Source organism: Antechinus flavipes, chromosome 1 (assembly GCF_016432865.1).
Source record: "Antechinus flavipes isolate AdamAnt ecotype Samford, QLD, Australia chromosome 1, AdamAnt_v2, whole genome shotgun sequence".
Lineage (NCBI taxonomy): Eukaryota > Metazoa > Chordata > Mammalia > Dasyuromorphia > Dasyuridae > Antechinus > Antechinus flavipes.
The window spans coordinates 277865932-277893758 of NC_067398.1; the positions used below are offsets into that span (position 1 = coordinate 277865932).

General features: G+C 34.1%; 1 protein-coding gene across 5 annotated transcripts in view; it reads right to left on the bottom strand.

Annotated features, from left to right (window-relative positions):
* The window catches only part of IFT74 (intraflagellar transport 74), a 186074-nt gene that overhangs the window by 52261 nt on the left and 105986 nt on the right, over window positions 1-27827 (bottom strand). For all 5 annotated transcript variants that reach the window (XM_051961493.1, XM_051961502.1, XM_051961486.1 and 2 more), the window contains 3 exons: window positions 24987-25066; window positions 15974-16027; window positions 6009-6106 (listed from right to left, as the gene is read on the bottom strand). In XM_051961493.1, the coding sequence (XP_051817453.1) occupies window positions 6009-6106; window positions 15974-16027; window positions 24987-25066 (232 nt within the window). The remainder of the gene's footprint in view (window positions 1-6008; window positions 6107-15973; window positions 16028-24986; window positions 25067-27827) is intronic.

The following is a 27827-nucleotide window of genomic DNA, read 5'->3' on the forward strand; positions in this document are numbered from 1 at the left end:
CAAACAGGGCTGCTACAAACATTTTGGCACATACAGGTCCCCTTCCCTTTTTTAGTATCTCTTTGGGGTATAAGCCCAATAGAAACACTGCTGGATCAAAGGGTATGCACAGTTTGATAACTTTTTGGGCATAATTCCAGATCGCTCTCCAGAATGGCTGGATTCGTTCACAACTCCACCAACAATGCATCAATGTCCCCGTTTTCCCGCATCCCCTCCAACATTCATCATTGTTTTTTCCTGTCATCTTAGCCAATCTGACAGGTGTTTATTCAGCCATTCTCAACTGACGGGCATCTACTCTATTTCCAATTTCCTGCTACTAGAAAAAGGACTGCCACAAACATTTTTGCACATGTGGATCCTTTCTCCTCCTTCAAGATGTCTTTGGATTATTAACCGAGCAGAAATTCTGCAAGATCAAAGGGTATGAACAGTTGGATAGCCCTTTGGGCATAGTTCCAAATTGTTCTCCAGAATGATTAGATCATGTCACAATTCCAATGCATCAACATCAGTGTTCCAGTATTCCCACATCTCCTCCAACATTCATCATTGTCTTTTCCTGTCATCTATGCCAATCTGCGAAGTGGGTAGTGGAACCTCAGAGCCCAACCCATTTTTATATCATGTTATACATTTATCTAATGATATCCATTGCTCTGTTTCTTTTTTAAAATTATTTCTCTATCACATATTCCAGTTTATTCAAATCCATGACAATCTTCTCTGTGTGTGTGTGTCTCTCTCTCTGTCTCTGTATCTCTCTGTGTGTTTCTGTCTCTCTCGGTGTGTCTCTGTCTTCTCTCTCTCTCTCTCTCTCACTTCTTTTTTGATTCTTCAGAGACCAAAATCTTCCAGATTCACAACCATTCAATATCACTAGAAGTATATTAGTACTAAAAAGTTGGGTCTTTATATCTAACAGAAATGTGAGTCTAAAGTCTTTTTTTTTTTTTCTCGATTTGCATTTCTTTATTAATGATTTAGAACATTCCATTATATAATTGATTGTTGATAGCTTAGATTTCTTTTGAAAGCTACCTATCCAAAACTATTGACCATTTACCAACTGAAAATGACTCAATTTAAATCAGTTCCTTATATATCTTGAAAATGAAACTTTATCAGAAATTTGTTGCAAAGACTTCTTCCCAGTTATCTGTTTCCCTTCTAATTTTAATACATTATTTTTTAAATTTAATTTTATACAAGCAAAAATCTCTGTGCTCCAATCTTCTAAATTCTGAAACTTTGCCTCCTATGTCACTGAAAAAAATTGAGTAGCCCCTTCTTCCTTCCTCTTGATTTCTTTTTTTTCTTTTTTTAATTTTTATTTAATAATTACTTTATATTGACAGAATCCATGCCAGGGTAATTTTTTTTTTTTAACAACATTATCCTTTGCACTCGTTTCTGTTCCAATTTTTTTTCCCCTCCCTCCCTCCACCCCCTCTCCTAGATGGCAAGTAGTCCTTTATATGTTGGATATGTTGCAGTATATCCTAGATACAATATATGTTTGCAGAACTGAACAGTTCTCTTGTTGCATAGGGAGAATTGGATTCAGAAGGTATAAATAATCCGGGAAGAAAAACAAAAATGCAAGCAGTTTATATTCATCTCCCAGTGTTCTTTCTTTGGGTGTAGCTGCTTCTGCCCATCCTTGATCAATTGAAACTGAATTGGATCTCTTTATCGAAGAGATCTTCTTCCATCAGAATACATCCTCATATAGTTTTGTTGTTGAAGTATATAATGATCTTCTAGTTCTGCTCATTTCACTTAGCATCAGTTCATGTAAGTCTCGCCAGTCCTCTCTGTATTCATCCTGCTGGTCATTTCTTACAGAACAATAATATTCCATAACATTCATATGCCACAATTTACCCAGCCATTCTCCAATTGATGGACATCCATTCATTTTCCAGTTTCTAGCCACTACAAATAGGGCTGCTACAAACATTTTGGCACATACAGGTCCCTTTCCCTTCTTTAGTATTTCTTTGGGATATAAGCCCAATAGAAACACTGCTGGATCAAAGGGTATGCACAATTTGATAATTTTTTGGGCATAATTCCAGATTGCTCTCCAGAATGGTTGGATTCGTTCACAACTCCACCAACAATGCATTAGTGTCCCAGTTTTCCCGCATCCCCTCCAACATTCATCATTATTTTTTCCTGTCATCTTAGCCAATCTGACAGGTGTGTAGTGGTATCTCAGAGTTGTCTTAATTTGCATTTCTCTGATCAATAATGATTTGGAACACTCTTTCCTATGAGTGGTAATAGTTTCAATTTCATCCTCTGAAAACTGTCTGTTCATATCCTTTGACCATTTATCAATTGGAGAATGGCTTGATTTCTTATAAATTTGAGTCAGTTCTCTATATATTTTGGAAATGAGGCCTGTATCAGAACCTTTAACTGTGAAGATGTTTTCCCAGTTTGTTGTTTCCCTTCTAATCTTGTTTGCATTAGTTTTGTTTGTACAAAGGCTTTTTAATTTGATGTAATCAAAATTTTCTATTTTGTGATCAGTAATGGTCTCTAGTTCATCTTTGGTCACAAATTTCTTTCTCCTCCACAAGTCTGAGAGATAAACTATTCTATGTTCCTCTAATTTATTTATAATCTCGTTCTTTATGCCTAGGTCATGGACCCATTTTGATCTTATCTTGGTATATGGTGTTAAGTGTGAGTCCTGCTTTGAAAGTTATATGTTGAACTTATTGCATAGTTTAAAAAGCTATTTATACAAGAGATTTGCAGTTTCATTTACAATCCTCTTTCTTCTTTTTATTAGATGGATGTGCTACTTTATTTGGTCTTTAAGTTTAGAACTGAAAATTAAGTGTAAAAACCCAGAAAATAAAGATAAGATATTGTCCTTGTCTTCCTAGTTTACAGTTTAGTAGGGGAATATGATCCATGTGCAGAAAACTTTAAAACAAAATAACATATGATAAAGTGGCAAGGTTTTTGTCTTGGAAGGTAGGAAGACTAGCTGAAAGACTTAAGAGGCAAGGGATGTGACAGGAAAAAAAAAAAGCTATTTTAGAGGTAAGGAAATGGGGGGGAGGGGAATGAGATAATACTAAGACTTAAAATACGAGAGACTAAGAGGAGCCACTGATAAGAATACTGAAGTCATAAGGAAGAGCAAATTTATGAGAAAAATAAGGTTGGCAAAAGATCTGTCCAGCTGATGTTTTGGCAACATTCCGATTAGGAAGTTATATCCTGTGAAAGTCTGGAGATACACGTCTGAAATTCAGAAGAGAAGTCTTGAAACAAAAGGCTAAAACCGTATCTTTCGAAATCATCTGCATACAGAAGAGAAAATGAGATTTTTCAAAGGGTAGAGAGAATGGTAGAAGGCACAAGATTCAAGGAAAGAATTTTAATTGCTTATATCTTAAAGAATAACATTGGATTTGGAATCAGAAGAAGTGGGTGCAAATTCCATTAAGTGGAATTTACCTTGTCATATAAATTTACATAAATCATTACCTTTCTCTAGGTTGGACTAGATGATTTTGAAAATTCTTCTGAGCTCTAACAAAGTGATTAAGTGAAGATACACTGAGGAAACAAGGAAGAAATAGACAGTTGACTAAAATTTGGATTGAAATCAAAAGAGAACCCAGGAATGAGAAAATTTGTATAAAGACAGGTAAATAGTTATGGAAAATGAGGTCTCAAAAAAAAGCTGCTGAATTTGGTTATTAGGAGATGACTAGTGATCCTGATGAGAGAAGTTTCAGGAGAATGCTGGGAACAGGTCAAATTTGAATGGCTTGAGAAGACAATAGGTCACATTTAATTAAGATCATATTACTTGCCTTTTCAATCGGTGAGGGAGAGGAGTTATGGAAAAGAATTTAGAATTCAAATTTTTTTAAAGAATACTAAAAACAAATAATAAATTAAAAAAAAGAAGAAAGTGGGTGATAAATAAAAATGCCAGCTATAAACAGTAAATAGAAGATAGGAGGCAATTACATGTATTTTAAAACAATCGGGTAAAGTATTTTAAACAGTCTCGGGACTCAGAGAGACCTAATTATTCCTGTGTAAAGATTTGATACATCTTTCTTTTTTATTTATTCATTCATTCAATTATTATTTTTTTAATTTTTATGAAGCTTTTTATTTTCAAAACATATGCATGGATAATTTGACAACATTGGCCTTTGCATAGCCTGACAAATCTTTCAAGAAAGTAAGTAGATAATTGTTGGAGTATGATTCTGGGAATAATGGGATCACATGTACAGATAGCAATATTACCTTTATTGAAGAGTAGGAATACTATTTTTGTAGGACTGAAGGTGAGTAGAAAGGAGCAAGTGATACCTCTAAGAAGTTTTGCTGACAACAGGATAGAAATTAAGGTGACCAGGTAATTTCAATTTTCTCAGTGAAGAGGTCAAGTTATGAACTGTAATTGTGGAAGGCAGTAATACAGCTGGAAACTTGAAAAAAAAGGAAAATATTCAGAACAGTCTTGTGTGAAATGAAGTGCAGCATGGGTAAAGCAGAGTATATCTAGTGAGCAGTATGAAGGTCACAGGTGTCTCCTGAACAAATTTAGAGGACAGAATTAGCTTGATTTAATTATCTTTTCTAGGGATATTCAATAGCTGCAAAGAAATTAGATGGCGAGAGTAACCAAGAGGTGAGAATTAACAGGTGTGAAAAGGAAAGAACTTGCAGAGGGTGACAGATCATAAGGATCAAACTTAGGTATGAAGTTAACTGAGAATAGATAAGGAGATATGGACTGAGAGAACAAGAATAGAATAAGGGAATAGAGTTCATGACAAAAAGAGTTCATGTTACTAAGAATAGGAGAAGTCAAAGAACAAGGGTACTGTTATAATAAAGTTGAATATCAAAGTTTATGATCTTGAAGACGATACAATTCCATGATTCAGAAAGGTCTAGGTGTGAATATACTGATACATGGCTGAATCATGATGAAAAGTATTCTTCTCTAAATTCCAGTCAAATTGGACTATTCTTTCATGCTTTCATCTTGGCTTCTCCTGTCTCACTTGCTTTTCCCATGCCTAAAATAAACGGCCTCTCTTCAGTTGACACCTGTTAAAATTCTTCCTTTCCATCAAAGTCCAATTCTGTTCCCAACTCCTCTTGGATCCAAGTTAGAAATCTCTCCTCATGTATTCCAGACCTTTCTTTTACATGCCTTACATTTTGCTTTGCATCAGAGATGTGCACATCTCAATCCTATTAGATTATAAGCTGCCTGAGGATAGAAAGCACATTTTAAAATAATTATTTATATAGTGCTTACCTAATGTTACTGGCCCTTTACAATTACTTCATCAGTCTCACAACAATCCTGCAAGGTGGATGCTATTATTCTCATGAGATGAGGAAACTTAGGCAAATGAAAGAATAAACCATTTATCCAGGGTCACAAAAATGGTTGGCATCTGAGATCAAATTTAAATTCACAATATCCTGACTCCAGGCCCAAAACTATAATTACACAATTAGTGCCATGTAGCTTTCCATATAGCTTATGTTATATCTGTTTCTCCCAGTCCTAAAAGAAAATCTGTCACACACTTACGTATTTCAGCAACTTGTGATTCAAGCTCTGAGTAGTCTCTTCACTGATATATAGCAACTTTCTTCATGCCTCAGAAAATAGCATGAGTTGCTGCAGCCTTATATATAATATAGGCATTTAACAAATTTGCTGAACTAAATTTTAATAAGGGCTCTGAATTGACATCATATATGGATATTGTTTATGGCTTTATAATTATATGTGCCAATTTCTCTGCACTGCCTACCCCAACTTCAACAAATAGTTTCCTAGGGAGAAATAATCAATGGAACATGCAAGGAGATCTTATGGAAGCTGTGGAGGCAACATAGGATAGTGTTGTCACTCTATTTGAGGAATATATTTGATGAGATTATCATCGCCTATATGGCTAGTGAGAAAAACAAAAGCACTCAGTACTTACTCTGCTACAGTGCTCCAATAGTGCAACAATGTTAGATTCTATCTGTGACTTCCGTTCTAGTTCTTGATTCTTCATTTCTTCGAATGTCTCAATGAAGTCTATTTATCAAAACACAAGAGAAACTATTGTTGATATAGTAACAGCATACAAAGGTAGTGATATTCTTAGCAACACATAATTAGAAATTAGATGCTAGTATGTTTTTAAGTCCCAACATCAGTTTGAAAACCTTCGCCATATATTTTCTCCATTTATTCCTAGACCACAAAGGAATGCTTGAGAAAAGTAATGACATCATGCTGATGAGATCTCCTCCAAATTCATTCTAACTTTATGAATTTCTTATTGTTGCACAATAACCCTATTCTCCACAGAGATCCTAATACAAACTTTTCCTGATCTATACACTCCTCTGTAATTAATATTGTTTCTTTCAAAAGATAATACTACCTGCTAATCTTTAGAATGGATGATACCTTGATGTCAAATATTCCTTCCACCCCTAACATTGATCCATTACCATCCTCTCCTTCTCTTGCGCTTCCATTCTGTTTCCTTCTCCTCTGCTTATAAATACACTAAGGACTAACCTTTCCTATATAGTCCTTCTGTTAAATAGCTAAATTATCAAACTAACATCTCATGTATTTTCTTTTCTTGCAAAATTTTTCAACTTTTTCTAGAACATCTTTCAAATTGCTGTTAAGCAGCTTAGAAAATGTTTATCGGTATTTTTTTATATCATTTGATGTTGCTACTCAGCATATTTTTGGACAGTTATCCATGGTCATATGTGTCATAAAATCTTATAATATTTTAACATTTGGGTGGAATGTTTTGAAATCCATAAACAACAGACACAACAGGATCTTCTGCAATGTAACTTTTAGTTCTGTGAATGAAAAAATCTGCTATGAGAAAATCATTTGTGAAAGGTGTCTTCTCCTATCATAGTTTTATCAAAGATGTTCCTGATAAATATACAGAACATTAACAAAAATATTTTTATAAAAATGAGAGAGCAGGAATAGAGATCAGCAATTAATGTCTCATTTTTTTCCTTTGATAAAAGTACTTGATAAGGTCTCTTCTGTTTTTTTGAAGTCCTGCTTCCTTTGAAATATCTTGAAATGATTTTTGAGTGTCTTTAAAACAGTGTAATTTTATCATGGATCTCTTCAGTATCTGGCAAGACACAGAAACTGTCCAGGCTTCAAGTTCTTAAGTAGTACTGTCACTCCCTCATGACATATCCCACCTGAGATAGGAGGGGACAAATGTCATGGTTATGCTATAGTCACGAATACAAATAGATCATTATAGAAATGTGAAAAGACCTATCCAATTCTTAAGATATTTGGCTTAAAAAAAAAAAAGACAGCTTTTTAATTTTTAGAATTCATGCAATTCTACATATTACTGACAAACTCCATAAGCAAAAGATAGAAGAGAAATTCCATTTAAAATAACTTGTAGACAAAATAAAATACTTGGGGATCTACCTGCCAAAACAAACCCTATATATGAATTATATATGAACACATTTACAAAACACTTCTCACACAAATAAAGTCCGATGTAAACAACTGGAAAAATATCAATTATTCATGGCTGGGCCGAATTAATATAATAAAAATGACAATTCTGCCTAATTGGTCTACTTACTCAGTGCCATATCAATTAAACTGCCAAATCATCATTTTACAGAACTAGAAAAAATAATAAAATTCATCTGGAAGAACAAAATTGGTCAAGGATATCAAGGAAATCCCACAAAAGATGGTTGTTAAGAACCATGCCCAAGTATGAAGGAACAGGTCGATTCTCTGAAAGCCCCCATGACTGTGAATCATAATACACTTGAAGAAATTGCAACTCAGCCTTTATTGACAGTTGTTGCTTGTGAATTGGGAATGAAATAAATTGGAGGCAAGAGTGAAGAGAAGTCAGAGAATGCAATTGCCTCTCAATCTCCTTGAATTGTTACCATTGTTACCCTCTCACATGAAGGGATCATTCTGCTGATCAGAACTAGAAACCCCAGTAGCCACTAGTAGGTGGCTCCCATAATACCCAGCAGCCACTATTCAGTTGTTCCCATAATAGATGGTGGCTTAACTGTACCAAGCCTAAAACAACATTATAAAGCAGCAGTCATCAAAACCATTTGGGACTGACTAAGAAATAGAGTGGTGGATCAGTGGAATAGATACATACACATGACACAATAATCAAAGGCTACAACAATCTAGTATTTGGTAAACTCCAAAACTACAGCTTCTGGAATAAGAACTCAGTATTTGACAAAAATTGATAGGAAAACTGGAAAATAATGTGTCAGAAACTTGGCACAGACCTACATCACACAACCCATACCAAAATAAGGTCAAAATGGATGCATGATTTGTGCATAAAGGATGATACTATAAACAAATTAGAAGGACAAGGGATAATTTACCTATCACATCTTTGGAGAAGGGAGGAATTTATGATGAAAGAAGAACTAGAGAATATTACAAAAGATAAAATGGATAACTTTGATTACATTAAATTAAAAAGGTTTTGCACAAACAAAATCAATAGAAACAAGATTAAAAGGTTAAGTACAAAACTGGAAAAAATCTTTACAGCTTCTGATAAAGGTCTCATTTAAAACCATCTATAGTTATATGGAAAAATGTTCTAAATCACGAGAAATACAAATTAAAACAACTCTGAGATACCACCTCACACCTCTCAAATTGGCTAACATGACAGGAAAAGATAATGAATCAATGTTGGAGATGTGGGAAAATTGGGACACTAATGTATTGTTGGACAGTAATGCATTGTTGGTGGAATTGTGAAATGATCTAACCATTTTAGAGAACAATCTGGAACTATGCCCAAAGGGCTATAAAACTGTGAAATGAATTATAAAATTATAAAATCCTTTGATCCAGCAGTGCAATTATTGGGTCTGTATCCCAAGGAAATTATAAAGGAGCGATACAGCAGTGTTTCTACTGGGCTTATACCCCAAAGAGATACTAAAGAAGGGAAAGGGACCTGTATGTGCCAAAATGTTTGTGGCAGCCCTGTTTGTAGAAGATGTATTCTGATGGAAGTGGATCTCTTCGATAAAGAGAGCTAATTCAGTTTCAATTGATCAAAGATGGACAGAAGCAGCTACACCCAAAGAAAGAACACTGGGAAATGAATATCAATTGCTTGCATTTTTGTTTTTCTTCCCGGGTTATTTATACCTTCTGAATCCAATTCTCCCTGTGCAACAAGAGAACTGTTCGATTCTGCACACCTATATTGTATCTAGGATATATTGTAACCTATTTAACATGTAAAGGACTGCTTGACATCTGGGGGAGGGGGTAGAGGGAGGGGAAAAATTGGAACAGCGGTGAGTGCAAGGGATAATGTTGTAAAAAATTACCCTGGCATGGGTTCTGCCAATAAAAAGTTATTTAAAAAAATAAATAAATAAAAGAAATTATAAAGGAGAGAAAAGGACCCACATCTGCAACAATGTTTGTAGCAGGAAAAAGATTGGATGCCCATCAATTGGGGAATGGCTGAACAAGTTGTGGTATATAAATATAATGGAATATTATTTTTCTGTAAAAATGATGAACAAACTGATTTTAGAAAGGCCTGGAAAGATTTACATGAATTGATATTGAGCAAAACAAGCAGAACTAGGAATACATTGCACACAATAACAACAAGAATGTGCAATGATCAACTATGAAAGATTTGGTTCTTCTCAGTGATTCTGTGATTCAAAACAATCCCAATAGATTTTGGACATGCCAACTGTATCCAGAAAAAGAACTAAGAAGACTTAATGTAAATCAACATATGCTATGTTCACTTTTTTTTTTTTAATCTCTCCCATGGTTTTTTCCTTTTCTTCTGATTTTTCTCTCCCAACATGATTCATAAAGTTATTTGTGTTAAGAATAAATTTTAAAAAGAATTTTGCAAACATAGTTTTCAAAATTCACCTTTGCAAAATTTTGTGTTCCAAGTTTTTCTTCTTCCCTGCCCACTTTCCCCACCCCTACACAGCAAGCAATCTAACATAAGTTAAAGATGCACAATTCTTCTAAACATATTTCCACTTTATGCTGCACAAGAAAAATCAATCAAAAGGGAAAAAAATTTTAAAAACAAGCAAACAACAACAATAAAAACAGATGAAAATACTATCTGTGAGCTTCTATAGTCCTCTCTCTGGATGCAAATGACTCTATCACAAAATTTTCTATTCTCTTGGCTCTACTCCCTTAACTAAGCATCAATTCATGTAAGTCTTTCCAGGCTTTTCTGAAATCAGCCTGCTTTATCATGTCTTGTGGAACAATAATATTCCATAACATTCATATACTGTAACTTATAGATTCTCCAGCTGATGGGCATCCACTCAGTTTCCAGTTCCTTGCCACTATAAAAAAGGACTGCTACAAATATTTTTGCACATTTATAATCTTTTTGGGATATAAACCCAGTAGAGACAGTGAATCAAAGGATATGTAAAGTTACTAACCCTTTGGGCATAGTTTCAAATTGTTCTGGGTGGATTGGAATGGGTGGATTAATTCATAACTCCACCAACAATGTATTAGTGTACCAGTTTTCCCACATCCTCTCCAACATTTATCATTACCTTTTCCTGTCATCTTAGCCAATCTGAGAGATGTACTGGTATATCAAGAGTTGGCTTAATTTTCATTTCTCTAATCAATAGTGACTTTAAGTATCTTTTCCCATTTGATTAGAAATTTCTTTTTCTCAAAATAGTCTCTTCATATCCTTTGATCATTTATCAATTGGGGAATGGCTTCTAGTCTGATAATTTGAATCAAATATTTTATATGAGTCAATATATTTTAGAAATGAGGCCTTTATCAGAGACATTGGATGTAAATTTTTTTTCCAGCTTTCTGCTCTCCTAATCTTGGCTGCATTAGTTTTGTTTATACAAAACATTTTTAATTTATCATAATCAAAATTATTCACTCTGCATTTAATAATGTTCTCTAGTTCTTTTTTGGCTATAAATTCCTTCCTTCTCCACAGACCTGAGAGATAGACAGTTTTTTGTTCTCCTAATTTGCTTATACTACTACCCTTTATGTCCAAATCATGAACCCATTTTGAGCTTATTTTGGCATAGGGTGTTAGACATTGGCCAATGTATGGTGTCTGTAATACTATTTTTCAGTTTTCTCAACAATTTTTGTCAAATAGTAAGTTCTTATCCCAGAAGCTATTGTATTTGGTTTATCAAACACTAGATTCCTGACACTTTTGTCTTGTGAACGTAACCTATTCCACTACTCTAATTCTTAGCCAGAACCAAATGGTTTTGATGAATTCTGCTTTATAATATAGTTTTAGGTCTGGTATGGCTAGGTCACCTTCATTTGCACTTTTTCATCAATTCCCTTGAAATTCTGACATTTTGTTATTCCAGATAAATTTTGTTACTTTTTTTTTTTTTCTGGCTCTATCAAATAATTTCTTGGCAGTTTGACTGGTATGGTATTAAATAAATAGATTAGGAGAATTTTTATTTTATTAGCTCAGCCTACTCATGAGCACTTGATACTCTTCTGATTGTTTAAATCTAACACTATTTGTGTGAACAAGTATTTTGTAATTAGGTTTAAATAGTTCCTGGCTTTGTCTTGGGGTAGACTCCCAAATATTTTATATTATCATCTATAGTTATTTTAAATGGAATTTTATTTCTATTTCTTGCTGCTGGATTTTGTTGGTAACAGAGAGACATACTAATGATATATGTGGGTTTATTTTATATCCTACATCTTTACTGAAGTTATTGTATCTAATTGTTTTTAGTTGATTCTCTAAGTATACCATCACATCAAATGCAGAAAGTGATAATTTTTTCATTACTTACTCGAATTCCTTCAATTTCTTTTTCTTTTCTTATTGCTAAAGCCATCATTTCTAATATAATATTGAATATTGAATAGTAGTGATAGTGGGCAATCTTATTTCATCCCTAATCTTACTGGGAATGCTGGATTATTAATATGCTGATTATTTGTGGATTGTCACTCCAAAATCTGTTCAAAGGCTTGAGCTAGTATTGATACTTAAAATCACTATTGATTAGAGAAATTAAAATTAAGCCAACTCTTGATATACCAGTACATCTCTCAGATTGGCTAAGATGACAGGAAAAGATAATGATAAATGTTGGAGGGGAAGTGGGAAAACTGGGACATTAATACATTGTTGGTGGAATTATGAATGAATCCACCCATTCTGGAGAGCAATTTGGAGCTATGTCCAAAGGGTTATAAACCTTACGTATTCTTTGTTCACTGTCTCTACTAGGTTTGTATCCCATAAAGATTATAAAAAAGTGCTTAGGCATACTCTTTCCCATCTTGGTTTTACTCCCAATTCTTAGACATTTTTAAGTTTTTTTTTACTCTTTTCTATAAATACTCTCAAGATTATATAGCTTTAGTTTTGGGCCAAGTTTTTGGAGATTAATTTTTTTCTCAACTTTCTTTTGCTGTAACTGAGATTTCAAGTTAACAATTTTCTATTGTTTTCCTCTGCAATGTGTACACTTTGTATGCTGAACTTATTTTTGGCTTGGCTATCATGTTTCTCCACTGAGAGAGAGAGAGAGATCAAGAGAGCTTTCTGGATAGTGTAGTTTCTTGGCATTTGTCTGCTTTACGCCCTTTTCCCTCCCATTTCTTATTTTTTAGCGTCAATACTTTTTTTAGACAGATTGGCTGAGCTATTATTCATCACATATATTATCTGGTATAAATCCTTTCTTTCTGGTATTAATTTTAATCTTCCTCTATCCAGATGAGGACCTGATTATATATACATAATTGATTTCAAAACTGATCCTAAGTTGATTACCCTGTCTACTATTCTTTTTTTGGTTAAGATATAGTATACTTAATTTTTGTTATATTTTTTAGTGACTTATCTATCATCTTATAAATTATTTTCCTAAATGTTTAATTTGAAGTTTCTGGGTAGGATAAGAGTTGTTGGTCTCTTTGATTCTTAATCCTGTGCTATATTTCCCCACTAAAGTTTAACCTCTTCTATCTTTTGACTGAAATCATCTATACACATATCAAGATACATAAAACAGATTTAATCTGAAGGACATAGGCAAATCTTTATAGAAATTCTCCATTATTTCATCCTTTCCTACAGATGTAGATACATGAATCACAACTATCTTCTTAGTAGCCTTTTTATAGACTCACTATGAACACTGCAAAGAGAGATAACCAAGTGTTCCAAGACTTGGTGTTTTTTCTTGCTTTTTAAGACAGAATTAAACCATCATCACCACTGTCTATCTTCCTGGAGGCAAGCTGTTTCCAAATATGGCAATAAGGCTATATAGTTCAATTCTTTTGGTCATGGTTCAATTTCTTCAAATTGTAGATTTCTGAACAAAGACCAATCATCAGGTGTGCTAAAAAGTGCATTAGTGTTTGCAGACAGTTTAAGAATAGTATGGTTCTTATAAAACAACTTCTTTTGCTGCCATTTTGTCACTAATATAAACAAAAAAAGGAATCATGCAGGACTAAGGGTTTTTCTATGTTTTTCTGGATAAACCCCCAAGAATGAAGATCAAACACGCCACTCACTTCCTGACAGAGAGGTGATACAGAAACAAACTACATTTTTGTATAGGGCTAATATAAAAATTTATTTTGCTGGATTATGAAGATATACAGGAGCAAATATATCAGGGTTAAATGAATTAAGTATGGAGTCTGAAGTCAAGAAGCCTTGAGCTCAAATCCAACCTTAGATACTATGATTATCTTAGATACCTATGAGTGACTAGCTAAGCTAGACACAACCTTTGTTTGTTTCAGTTTCACCATCTATAAAATGGAGATAATAATAGCTCCTACCTGCTAGGATTATTGTGAGGATCAAATGAAATAATCATTGTAAAATGCTTAGCACAGTTCCTAACACATAGTAAATTCTATATAAACTTAAACTGTTATTATAATAATAGGGATTTATTTCTTGAGTTTAAAAAAATTCTTTGTGGTGGAAATAGTGGGAGAGACATTAATTTTTTTTAATGTTTAAAAATTTTAAAAATGAGAAGAATCAAACTGAAATTTTAAAAAATTTAATGAAGTTTTCCTTGGATTTCCAAAGGCCATAAATATTCTTTATTTACTAGCCAAATTTCAGGTGTTGTTTTTTTCACAATTAGGTTATTCTTGATAGGAGCAGCAAAGCAGTATAGTAGATAAGCATGCTAATCTAGGAGTCGGGATGATCTGAGTTCAAATGCGCTCTCAGACAGTTTACTGCTATGTGCCCAAAAGCAAGTCACTTTGCCTCAATTTCCTCATCTATAAAACAATCTAGAGAAGGAAATGGCAAACCACTTAAATATCTTTACAAAGAAAACCTCAAATGGGGTTATAAGGAGTCCAACATGACTGAACAATTCCTGATAAAGTTGTAGAAAGTTCTAAATCTGAACTGATCAGTCAGTTTTACCTTGAAGAAGCAGCTGATGATGTCAGGTACCCAAAAAGACTCTCTGAGCCTTAATACTTCTTTGTCCCAACTATGACATGACAAGAATGTAAAATAGTTCCTTAATTAAGGATGGCAGTACCTTCTTTGATATTCTTTTCCTTCTACAAGCTATTAAAAAAAAATTGGGAGGGGGGGAGTGTTTTCAAACAATTGGGGTTAAGTGACTTGCCCAGAGTCACTCCGCTAGTAAGTGTTAAGTATCTAAGGCTTTATTTAAATTCAGGTCCTCCTAACTCCAAGGCTAGTACTCCAAGCACTGAGCCATCTAGTTGTCCCTACAAGATACAATTTTTTAAAAACCCCAGTAACAACAACAACAAAACAAAAAAACGCTTTTCTATCTATCTGAATGTATAAAATTTTTTTGCATGTAATTTAATGCTTGGGAAAATTTTCTAGATTTAAGTTACTGGTCTTTTTTCCCTGTAATTGTTATAAATGGCTTGTTCAAAAATTGTTATGAACTTTTATCTTTTTCAATCCTTGGATTGAAAATAAAGCATGTTACTGAGCCTGTTTTTAAAGTCTTTTCAACTTGATAACAACCACCACTGAAATTCACATAGCATTTTAAGTTTTGTTTTACATTTACCAGCCCTCACAATAACTTTGTGATTAAAGTCTCTTACTTGCTACTATTTCCATTTTAAAGATGAGGAAACTGAGACTCAGAGAGTTTATGATTTGCCCATGGTCATACAACTAATAAGTGTAAAAAGCAGGATTTAAATGCAGGCCTCTTCTGATTTCAAGCCAAATCTATTAAGAGTTTGTTTTCTAGAGTCACTTCCATGCCATAAGGAGGCAATAAAATAGTACTTTTTTTTTTTTTAGGATCTACATTTGTATAACAATGTTTTATACTTATCTTGCCTCTGTGAGTTCAAGAAAAAAGACTATATCTCATTTAAATCTGTATCTCTTTCCTTCCTACAGTGCTTTAGCTGATCTGACTAGCAATCTGCTATAATGATGAGGATGATAACTAATATTTATATAGTCGAGTATATGTTGGTATATAGTATAGTATATAGCATATACTATAGTATATAGTCTAGTCACTATGCCAAGCACTTAGCAAATATCTCATTTGATTTTTACAACAATAAGGAAACTGAGGCAAATGGCTGTTAGGTGAATTGTCCATTGTCACACAGTTAGTAAGCTAAGGCCAGATTTAAACACATCATGTATATATTTATATGACTGCAGACTCAGTGTTCTATCCATTACTTCACTTAGCTGTTGCATAATAAAAGGATAATTTTTTTAAAAATACCAAAAACTAGATTTATAAAAAAGAAAAAACAATCTAAAGATGCTGTGTATATCTAAAGATGTGTGTATTTCCATAATCTGATGGTAGAACTTACTATCCATGTTTTCTTCTCTCTTCTTCAGCTCTTTGTATTTTTGATTCATTTCACCTATAAGAGAAACAATTCTGTAATTTAACAAATGATGGATAAGAGTAATATTAAGTCTAAATGTATTAAGACTTCCCCATACATTTGTTTCCAATTGCCAGCAATTATGTGAAATTTTTACATTGTTTTACCTACCTTTTATTTATTAATATAATTATGACAACATTCTATTAAATTATCAATATTGTAGTAGGTGCGAAATGAGAGTATTTAATATTGATATTATAAATATGAAAATATATCTTATCTTGCACATCTAATTTTTGGTTACAGCATATTTTACCCAACTAAGCAATACATCAGAAACTTTTATGTCTTTTAAATTGAGGTAGTTAAACTTATTTTACAGTCATTAATAAGCTAGAACAAAATAATTCTATTTCTAAACATCAATGAAATAGTTTAATATAAAAAACAGGCTGACATTTAAAATTAAATGTTAACTAGCTGAACTGAATACTGTAGAAATAATTGACATATCACAAAAATTAGGGATTATGTAATTAAGATTCTGACATTCACTGCATACAATATAAGAAAAGGTGGCCCTTGTTACTTTAAATCAGAGATACAGACTCCATTTTAATTATTTAAAAGCCCAACCATAAACTACCATTGTCTCTCTATTGAGAGAATCTGTTTTTTTAAATCACTTAGATTCTTTAAGATGTCAGAGGAAAAAAAAAATCATTTCTAGATAGAGTGTAGGGTGCTGAAGATAGAAAAAAAATTTTCTTCAATATTTCATTAGAATATATTTTACAACATCATTCAGGAAATGTATTCAAGAAGAAAAAATTGCACATTCCAATTCTGTTAAGTCATTTAATTTTCACTGAAATAGAAAAAGCATGGAGCCTGTGGGCTTCTAGAAAAAGCATAAAACCTATGAGCTTCTATCTTTAGAAAAAGCATGGAGCCTGTGGGCTTCTAACTTTAAGTCAGGTAACAAATTTTGTTTAAAGTAACAAGATTGTGTATTGTATTCTTTCATAACAGAAAGATATAAATTATACAGGTATCCAGAATATCCTCTGCTAAGAACAGCTAAGAAGTAGAACAGCATGCTATTATCAGTGGAAAGAACAGATATTTTAGTAACTACTTTGTACATCTTGTTTTCTGTTAGCTAATTTCCAAGTTTGTTTTATGACTGGATTTTCATAAAGTTGGCACCATCTTGTGGATCACTGTGGTATGGAAAGGTGATTTATTTTTGCTGAATGGCTAAAAATAATTCTTTTATAATTTCCAGAAATAATTAAAAATCAGAAGGTCTATTAACATTTACTTAATATAAATAACTATTGGTCTTCATTTGAACTACATATAGTTCAGTTTGCAGTTAAACAAAAACTCTTAAAACTTAATTTCATGAGTAATAAAGGACATAAAATCTTACATGAGGGTAAACAATGAACAATGAAGTCTGGCTTTGTGTGGCAATCAGTTCCTGAGATAGGAGTAAGAAGATTTAGCTATCTAAATAAGACAAATCATTGAGTTTATAATAAAGAAGAATAGAAAAAAAATCCATATTCTCTTCTATATGATTAATGAAGAAATTTTTCTCACTTGCTTTTTAGGCTCTGGCATAGAGAAAAATTCAAATAACTAATACACAACACCCAAAAAACAACAACATAGGTTTCTCATTATATAGCAGCTTATGAATTTTGAGCACCAAAATGAACTGCATGAAGAAAAAGTGCCTTATGATATACATAAACACACACACGTGAATATATAAAAACATGTATACATATACATATTTACTCATAATAAAGCTGTTGAAAAACTGCATCATGTCAAAACAAAATTATGAGTGGTAATGAGGATACTTCATTAATACTTTAAAATAGAAGAAAAGGAAAATATGTGATGAGGAAAATTATGGAAATATACAAGAGATAAGTCATATTTACATAGCTTCAAGTAGAGATTCCCCAAAGAAAAAATCCTATACATTCTGGGAAAACTTCAAAAAACTCAGATTTTAAAATACTTCAAAGTCATAAAAACACAGCTTTAGAAGGATGGCCTAGTTCAGGTTCCTTTTTAAATAAATTATTGTACCCCCACTATCAATGTTATTATTTAATTTGAAACCTAATCACTTTTGCTGCAATTTGTGTACATTTTAAGAAGTTTTAATTACATAGCTTCATACATGAATCCTTGAAGGCAGTTAGTAAAGTATTTAGTTTTTTAACTAGACCCAAAACCTCATTTTTAAAACTTTTATTTAATAGCTATTTCCTAAGTATTTCATAATAAATGAGAACTATGTAACCTACACAAATTATTAACAGGGAAGTTGCATATACACACAAAATTTATAAGAAATTCCTTCTTTAAAAATTTAGCAAATGAATAAAGAAACCAAAAGTAACTCATTTCTAGTGTAACTTTAGCATCCCGTGTCTCCCCCCAACTTAAGAGGAAATAGTTAATTTTTATTTTTCAACATTTTTTTTGTACCGTTTCCCCGATAATAAGACCTATCCCGAAAATAAGTCCTCCCCTTACTATGTAAGAGTCCTTTAAAATAAGCCCTCCCCTGAAAATAAGCCCTATTGAGATTGCTACTGTAGTGAAGGTGATCCCCTGTGCTACACGCTACATTATGGCACCCTCTGTATGCACCGTCCCCTCCGCCACTTCCCCCTCTTCTACCCCCCCACCCCGTGAAACGCACGCCACGCTTCGAGCTGCATCCAATCAGAGCTGCAGCAGTGAGTGCATCATCCTGTTCTTCCTTTTTAATTTTTTTTTAAATAACTTTTTATTGATAGAACCCATACCAGGGTAATTTTTTACAGCATTATCCCTTGCATTCACTTCTGTTCCGATTTTTCCCCTCCCTCCCTCCACCCCCTCCCCCAGATGGCAAGCAGTCCTTTACATGTTGAATAAGTTACAGTATATCCTAGATACAATATATGTGTACAGAACTGAACAGTTTTCTTGTTGCACAGGGAGAATTGGATTCAGAAGGTATAAATAACCTGGGAAGAAAAACAAAATGCAAGCAGTTCATATTCATTTCCCAGTGTTCTTTCTTTGGGTATAGCTGCTTCTGTCCATCTTTGATCTATTGAAACTGAATTAGCTCTCTTTATCGAAGAGATCCACTTCCATCAGAATACATCCTCAAACAGTATCGTTGTTGAGGTATATAATGATCTCCTGGTTCTGCTCATTTCGCTTAGCATCAGTTCATGTAAGTCTCGCCAGTCCTCTGTATTCATCCTGCTGGTCATTCCTTACAGAACAATAATATTCCATAACGTTCGTATACCACAATTTACTCAACCATTCTCCAATTGATGGGCATCCATTCATTTTCCAGCTTCTAGCCACTACAAACAGGGCTGCCACAAACATTTTGGCACATACAGGTCCCTTTACCTTCTTTAGTATCTCTTTGGGGTATAAGCCCAATAGAAACACTGCTGGATCAAAGCATCCTGTTCTTCCCCAGTGATTTGCTTGCTGGCGCCATTGAGAGCAGTGCTGCGGAGGAGAGCTGAGGCAGGACAACATAAAAACCCGGTATGTAGGTGGGAGTGAGGGGGCATGATGGAGGACAAAAGAAGAACTCAGGGAGCATGATGGAGGATAAAAGAAGAACTCAGCCAGCACTCACCATGCTAAAGAAATGAAGAACTTCCTTGCAGAGAGAAGAATAGATCAAGTAATGATTCCTGCAGGAATGACTGCCTAGCTCCAGACCCTTGATATTGCAATAAATAAGCCAATCAAGGACCATTTGCGCATGGAAGTCAATGACTACATTGAAAATAGAATGGAAATAAATCAGTGTGGAAACTTTGTGAAGCCCTGTCTGCAAGAAGTCGTGACTTGGGTGAAGAAGTCATGGGATAAAATGACTGACAGCTGTGTCGCCAAGGCACTACGAGCAAGTTACCTGGACAAGACATGTTCATTTAAAGAGAGCTATATTGCTGGACATGACAGATTGGGTCCACTTCTTCTGAAGGAAATAGAGGTGCAAGCCATCCGGGACAGAATTCAGGGTATGGACACTTATGAGGATGTTGTTGAAGAAGATGACATGATCATTATTGAATAAAGGTACTTTTTTTTGTTCACATTTACCTGTTTATTAAAATTGCTGTCAATGTTCATTAAAATAAGCCCTCCCCTGAAAATAAGCCCTCTGGTGGTTTATCTGTCCAAAAAACTAATAAGACAGTGTCTTATTATTGGGAAAACACGGTATGTTGTACGCACACACACACGTGTGTGTGTGTGTGAGTGTGAGAGAGAGAATTCGATCTTGAAATAACTGACAAGTTCACTCTCATCTAATTAAACTTACAGCAAATTGCCTAATGAATTTTATCTTTATTATTTATTTTATATTTATCTTTATTTATGTATTATCTTTATTAATTATCAATAACTGGATCTGCATAAGTACATTTTAATTACATAAGAGAGCCACAACTGATGTAATCAGTAGAATGCTGAAATTGTGAGTCAAGAAAGACCTAGGTTCAAAACCTGCCTTAGTTTCCTTATCTGTAAAATGGGGATGTTAAACCAAATGGACTTTAAAATCCTTCCAGTTCTAATTCTGTGATCCTTGATCCTGTATACTACTGTGTTGCCCCGATAATAAGACACTGTCTTATTATTTTTTTGGACAGAAAAACACCAGAGGGCTTATTTTCAAAGGGGGGGGGGGGCTTATTTTAATGAACATTGACAGCAATTTTAATAAACAGGTAAATGTGAACAAAAAAAGTACCTTTATTCAATAATGATCATGTCATCTTCTTTAACAACATCCTCATAAGTGTCCATACCCTGAATTCCGTCCCGGATGGCTTGCACCTCTATTTCCTTCAGAAGAAGTGCACCCAATCTGCCATGTCCAGCAATATAGCTCTCTTTAAATGAACATGTCTTGTCCAGGTAACTTGCTCCTAGTGCCTTGGCGACACAGCTGTCAGTAATTTTATCCCATGACTTCTTCACCCAAGTCACGACTTCTTACAGATAGGGCTTCACAAAGTTTCCACACTGATTTCTTTCCATTCTATTTTCAATGTAGTCATTGACTTCCATGCACAAATGGTCCCTGATTGGCTTGTTTATTGCAATATCAAGGGTCTGGAGCTAGGCAGTCATTCCTGCAGGAATCGTTACTTGATCTATTCTTCTCTCTGCAAGGAAGTTCTTCATTTCTTTAGAATGGTGAGTGCTGGCTGAGTTCTTTTATCCTCCATCATGCCCCCTGAGTTCTTCTTTTATCCTCCATCATGCCCCTTTTATCCTCCATCATGCCCCCTCACTCCCACTTACTTTTATGTTGTCCTGCCTCAGTTCTCCTCCCCGGCACTGCTCTCAATGGCGCCAGCAAGCAAATCACTGGGGAAGAACAAGATGACGTGCTCACTGCTGCAGCTCTGATTGGATGCAGCTCAGAGCACGGCGTGCGTTTCACCCGGGGGGGGGGGGGGGTGTGGAGGGAGGAGAAGGAGAACGGTGTATACAGAGGGTACCGTAATGTAGCGTGTAGCACAGGGGATCACCTTCACTACAGTAGCAATCTCAATAGGCTTATTTTCGGGGGAGGGCTTATTTTAGAGGAATTGTACACAGTAAGGGGAGGGCTTATTTTCGGGGAAACACGGTAGAGAGAGAGCTAACACACACTTTGACATTGAAATATAAACAAAAAATGTAATTTAAAAATTTGGTAATCATTTGTGCCTGCTGCAAATTTTTCATGTGCACACATTTATTATTTTAAGTACTTATAACTATATATATAATATATAATAATATAAATTATGCATAAGTATATATGTTATATATAAGCATATATATGTTTCTCTTTTGTAGATGGTTTTATGAAGAAACAATATTAACTAGAATGCTTAAGACTTTGTCTAAAAGTAAATGTACATTACAAATTGAAAAACATAAATCCTCATTATATAACTGAAAAGAATTTCAGGTTTGGTTTATGATGGAAAATCTCAAATGTTGATCAGTAGAATTTTTTTTTTAATAATAGTTTTTATTTTCAAAATATATGCAAAGATAGTTTTCAACATTCACTCTTACAAAACCTAGTTCCAATTTTTTCTCCCTCTCTTCCCTCCCCTAGAAAGCAAGTAATCCACTATATGTTAACCATGTACAATTCTTCTATACATATTTCCACATTTATCATGTCGCACAAGAAAAATCATATCAAAAAGGAAAAAAAACAAAAAGAAAACAAAATGCAAGCAAATAACAAAAAAAGTGAAAAAAAGTATGTTGTGATCCATATGCAAATGCCTCTCTCCATCACAAGTTTATTGGAATTGGCCTGAATCACCTCATTTTTTTCCTAAAGCTTTTTATTTTTAAAACATATGCACGGATAATTTGACAATATTGACCCTTGCATGGCTTTGTGTTTCAGATTTTCTCCTCTTTCCCCCCACATTCTCCCCTAAATGGCAAGCAATTCAAAATAAGTTAAACATGTTAAAATATATGTTAAATCCAAAATGTATAAACATATTTATATAATTCTCTTGCTGCACAAGAGAAATCAAATAAAAAAAAAGAAAGTAAATAACTAAGAAAACAAAATATAAGTGAACAACAACAAAAAGAGTGAAAATGGTTGTTATAATCTGCTCTCTACACATTTTTCTTCAAGTGGAAAAGGCTCCTTTCTTTTTTTTGTCCCATTTCAGCTGCAATACTAGTTTAGCCCTTTACAAAGTTTCCTTCTTATCTACTGAGCAGACTTCTTTTCAGCAGAGTAGTCACCATGAGAATTGCCAGGTGTTAAAGTCCAAATCCTTTATTATCTCCTTCAAAGTCCTCTCCTTGCCTGGGGCTTCAGTTAGCTTTCTTAGAGACCTTCCAGAGTCTTGGTTTCCATACAGAAGTTAAAGAGGACAGACCTGCCACCACCACAGTGCTGATAAAGATGGAAATGAATCTCTCCTCTCCTTTTTCCTGTGGTGTGGTGATTTTCTTGTTTTAAAATAATATAAGAATGGTTCTTTCTGGGGGAGAGTAGGTTTCTTGGGGAGGTTTTCTGGAGGCAGCCTTAGTTGCAGTTCAGATCAATAATTACCCCAAATGCAGCCAGGTGGTAAAAGTTCAGATCTTTTATTGTCTTCAATATAGCCCGGTTAGCTTAGAGGCCTATCTCTCTGCTTGGTTCCAAGAGCTCCCTCCGAATTTCTCCAAATCCAAAGGTTTGTCCTTCAGCCCAGCCAGCCAAGTGGAAAATGGAATGGATCTTTCTTGCCTCGGAGAGAGGGCTTCTGGCTGTCAATCTCCCAGAGTGCTCTGCGTCTGTCCCAACGTGCTCCTCTCCAATCTAATTCCGCTGAACTCTCTCTAACCCAAAGTAACTAACTAATCCGAAGCTAAGAGCCTCTTTATATATGATTTCCCAAAGGTTGACTCCTCCTTCTGGAGGCACACCTAAGGGAGGTGTGAATTCACAAAGTTACAAAGTTTACTTTGTGAATCTCCCATACTTGTGAACTCCAATGAGTACTTAAATACTTCTTGCTTATATGAGCTCTCTAAAGGTGTGAACACAAGAATTTTATCTATTAGTTCTACTTAGTACCTTGTTTCAGGTTCTGGCCCAAAACATCTTGTAAGATCAGATCAGTGATACTGAACCATGCTAAATTAGATAATTATTGTCTCTATCAACTCTAATGACTTAACAATTTGTAAAGATTCTAACACTTAAGTTCCCAGCTTATATGCTCTACATTGAATATAAACTCATTTTATCTCTAGGAAACCATTATTTGTTGTAAAATTAAATCAATCATACTGAACTTAGAGCACTATTAAGCATCAAGCTAAACTAGATAACTTGTCTCATCAATTCTTGTAAGAATTCTTGTTTCAGGGTTCTGGCCCATAAGAGTAATCCACATTCAGTTCCTACACCCATTTCCTCTGAGTGAAGATGGTCTCTTCATCACAAGTATCAATCTTCTCATTGTTGGAAAGAGTCACATTCATCAGAATTGATTGTCATACGATATTGATATTGTCATGTACAATGATCTGGTTCTGCTCATTTCACTTAGCATCAATTCATGTAAGGCTCTCCAGGTCTTTCTGATATTCTGCTGATCATTTTTTTTCTTTTTCTTTTTCTTTTTTTTCCCTGAGGCAATTGCGGTTAAGTGACTTGCCCAGGGTCACACATATAGGAAGTGTTAAGTGTATGAGGCTAGATTTGACCTCAGGTCCTCCTGATTTCAGGGCTGGTGCTCTATCCACTGTGCCACCTAGCTGCTCCATGCTCATCGTTTCTTTTAGAACAACAATATTTTATAACATTCATATATTATAACTTATTCAGTCTTCTCCAGTTGGTAGGGTTAAGGTTAACTTGTTTCCAGTTCCTTGCCACTACAAAATGGCTGCTACAAACCTTTTTGTATATGTGGGTCTTTTTCCTTTTTTAATGATCATTTGGGATACAGACCCAGTAGAGACACTGCTGAATTCAAAGGGTATGCCCTTTAGGTATAGTTCCAAATTGTTCTATAGAATGGTTAGATCAGTTCATAACTCCACTAACAACGTATTGGTGTCCCAGTTTTTCCACAAAACATTTATCATTATCTTTTCTTGTCATATTAGTCAATTTGTGTATTGGTACCTATCTCAGAGTTGTATTTTTGCATTCCTCTGATTAACAGTGATTTAGAGCATTTTTTCATATGACTAGAACTTTTTAACTTCTTCATCTGAAAACTGTTTGTTCATGTTCTTTGACTATTTGGAGAATGGCATGTAGTCTTACAAATTTGAGTCAGTTCTCTATATATTTCAGAACTGAGGCCTTTATCAGACTCCTTGGTATTGGTCAGTATTACATGAATATTCACCCTTAGTTATTAAGTACTTTCAAATTCTAACAATAGTAATTACTTACCTTGATGCTCCTCTAAATCCATATCAAGCTGCCGAATTTCTTCGTTAAACTGGTTAATTTTTTCTTTTATGTCTGTTAACCTAGCAAATATAAATAAAGTCATCAGCATTCGTATATCTCACTAACAAAACCCAACAGTTAGTTACAAAGAGAAATTCCATTTAAAGTAACTACTATAAAAAAATATAAAATATATAAAATATGTTTAAAATATAAATATAAAATATAAAGTATAAAATATTTAGGAATCTATCTGCCAAGGCAAAATCAGAAACTTTATGAGCATACCCTTTGATCCAGCAGTGTCTCTACTGGGCTTATACCCCAAAAATATACTAAAGAAAGGAAAGGGACCTGTATGTGCCAAAATGTTTGTGGCAGCCCTGTTTGTAGTGGCTAGAAGCTGGAAAATGAATGGATGCCCATTAATTGGAGAATGGTTGAGTAAATTGTGGTATATGAACGTTATGGAATATTATTGTTCTGTAAGAAATGACCAGCAGGATGAATACAGAGAGGACTGGCAAGACTTACTTCTGAACTGCTGCTAAGTAAAATGAGCAGAACCAGGAGATCATTATATACCTCAACAACGATACTGTTTGAGGATGTATTCTGATGGAAGTGGATCTCTTCGATAAAGAGATCTAACTCAGTTTCAATTGATCAAGGATGGACAGAAGCAGCTACACCCAAAGAAAGAACATTGGGAAATGAATATAAACTGCTTGTATTTTTGTTTTTCTTCCCAGGTTATTTCTACCTTCTGAATCCAATTCTCCCTGTACAACAAGAGAACTGTTCGGTTCTGCACACCTATATTGTATCTAGGATATATTGTAACCTATTTAACATGTAAAGGACTGCTTGCCATCTGGGGGAGGGGGTGGAGGGAGGGAAGGGAAAAATCAGAACAAAAGTGAGTGCAAGGGATAATGTTGTAAAAAATTACCCTGGCATGGGTTCTGACGATAAAAAGTTATTAAAAAAAAAAAAAAAAAAGAGGAAGAGAAGAATTTATGGCCTAAGAAGAACTACAGAATATGATGAAATACAAAATGGATAACTTTGTTTACATTAAAGAAGTTTTTGCACAAACAAAACCAATGCAGCCAAGATTAGAAGAAAAACAAAGCTGGAAGAAAAATTTTAGAGCAAGTGTTTCAGATAAAGGCCTCATTTCTAAAATATATAAAGACCTGAATCACATTTATAAGAATACAAGTCATTCCCCAATTGGTAGATAGTTAGAGGATATGAACAGACAATTTTCAATTTAAAAGATTAAATCCATCTTAAGTCATATGAAAAAATACTCCAAATTGCTATTGATTAGGGAAATGCAAATCAAGACAACTTCTAGATATCACATTACACCTCTCAGATTGATTAAGATGATAGGAAAAGGTAATGATAATTGTTGCTGGTGGAGTTGTGAAATGATCCACACATTATGAAGAAAATTTAGGACTATGACCAAAGGGCTTTAAAACTGTGAATATGAATACCCTTTGATAGAGTAGTCTTACCACTGGTCTATATCCCAAAGAGATAATTAAGTGGGGTAAAGCACCCACATGTGCAAAAATGTTTATAGCAGCTTTTTTTGGTTTTAGCTCCAGTTGTCAAAGAAGTGGAAATTGAGTGATTGCCCATTAGGTGGGGAATGGCTGAATAAGTTATGGTATATGAAGGTAATGGAATATTATTGTTCTATAAGAAAAGATGATTAGAATGATTTCAGAAAAGCCTAGAAAGACCTGCTTAAACTGATGCTGAGTGAAGGAAGCAGACCCAGGAAAATACTGTACACAGTAACAACAAGATTATGTGATGGACTTGGCTCTTCTCAATAGTTCAGTGATTCAAGGCAATTCCAATGGACTTAGAATGGCCCATGCCAATCACATCCAGAGAAGAGAATTATTGAGACTGAATGTGAATCAAAGCATGCTTTTACTTTTTCTTGTAGTTGTTGTTTTCCTTTATGGTCTGATTTTTCTTATACAATATGACAAATATGGGAATATGTTTAAAAGGATTGTTCATATGTAACATATCAAATTGTTTGTTGTCTTGGAGTAGGGGATAATAAGGGAGGGAGGGAAGGAGGGAGAAAAATTTTAAATGAAAAGTCTTAGAAAAATGAATGCTGAAAACTATCTTTACATGTATTTGGAAAAATAAAATGTGACTGAAAAAAATTAAATTTTAAAAATATTAAACAGAAAAAATCTAAAAAAAACCCAAATATTAATAATTGCTTTTTTAAAATAATGAAAATAATGTACAACTTTTTTCTGTCCTGTTTTGCAAATGAATATAAATGCTCATCTTCTCTGATATTTGTAAAGTTCAGGACTTTTTAAAAAATCATATGAGAAAAGGAAATAGGATTGGGACAAAATTATTTGATGGAAAGCAGAAGGTTATACTGTAAAAATCACTGGGGTTGGTGTCAGAAGACCTGAAGCTGAAGCACAGTTCTGTCACTATCTGTGCAACTTTGGAAAATCCATTAAAACATTCCTAAATTTCAGTTTCCTCATTTAGACTAAATGATTTTTACAGCACTTCGTAGTTCTAAATTTATGGTCGTCAAATAATGATATGAAATGTTATTTGTAAAACTAGTTCTTTTTAGCTTGTATACAAAAAAAAATGTTAATGGTGGAAGGGATCTAGATCATCTAGTCTAAAACTCTCATTTTATAGTAAAGAAAACAATATTGAAAAGTGAAGTGACTTGCCTATTATCATCTAGTTTGTAAAGAATCGAGGCCTGACTGTCCTGACTCCCCAATCCAGTATTATTTATTCTTTACAATATTAACAATGAGC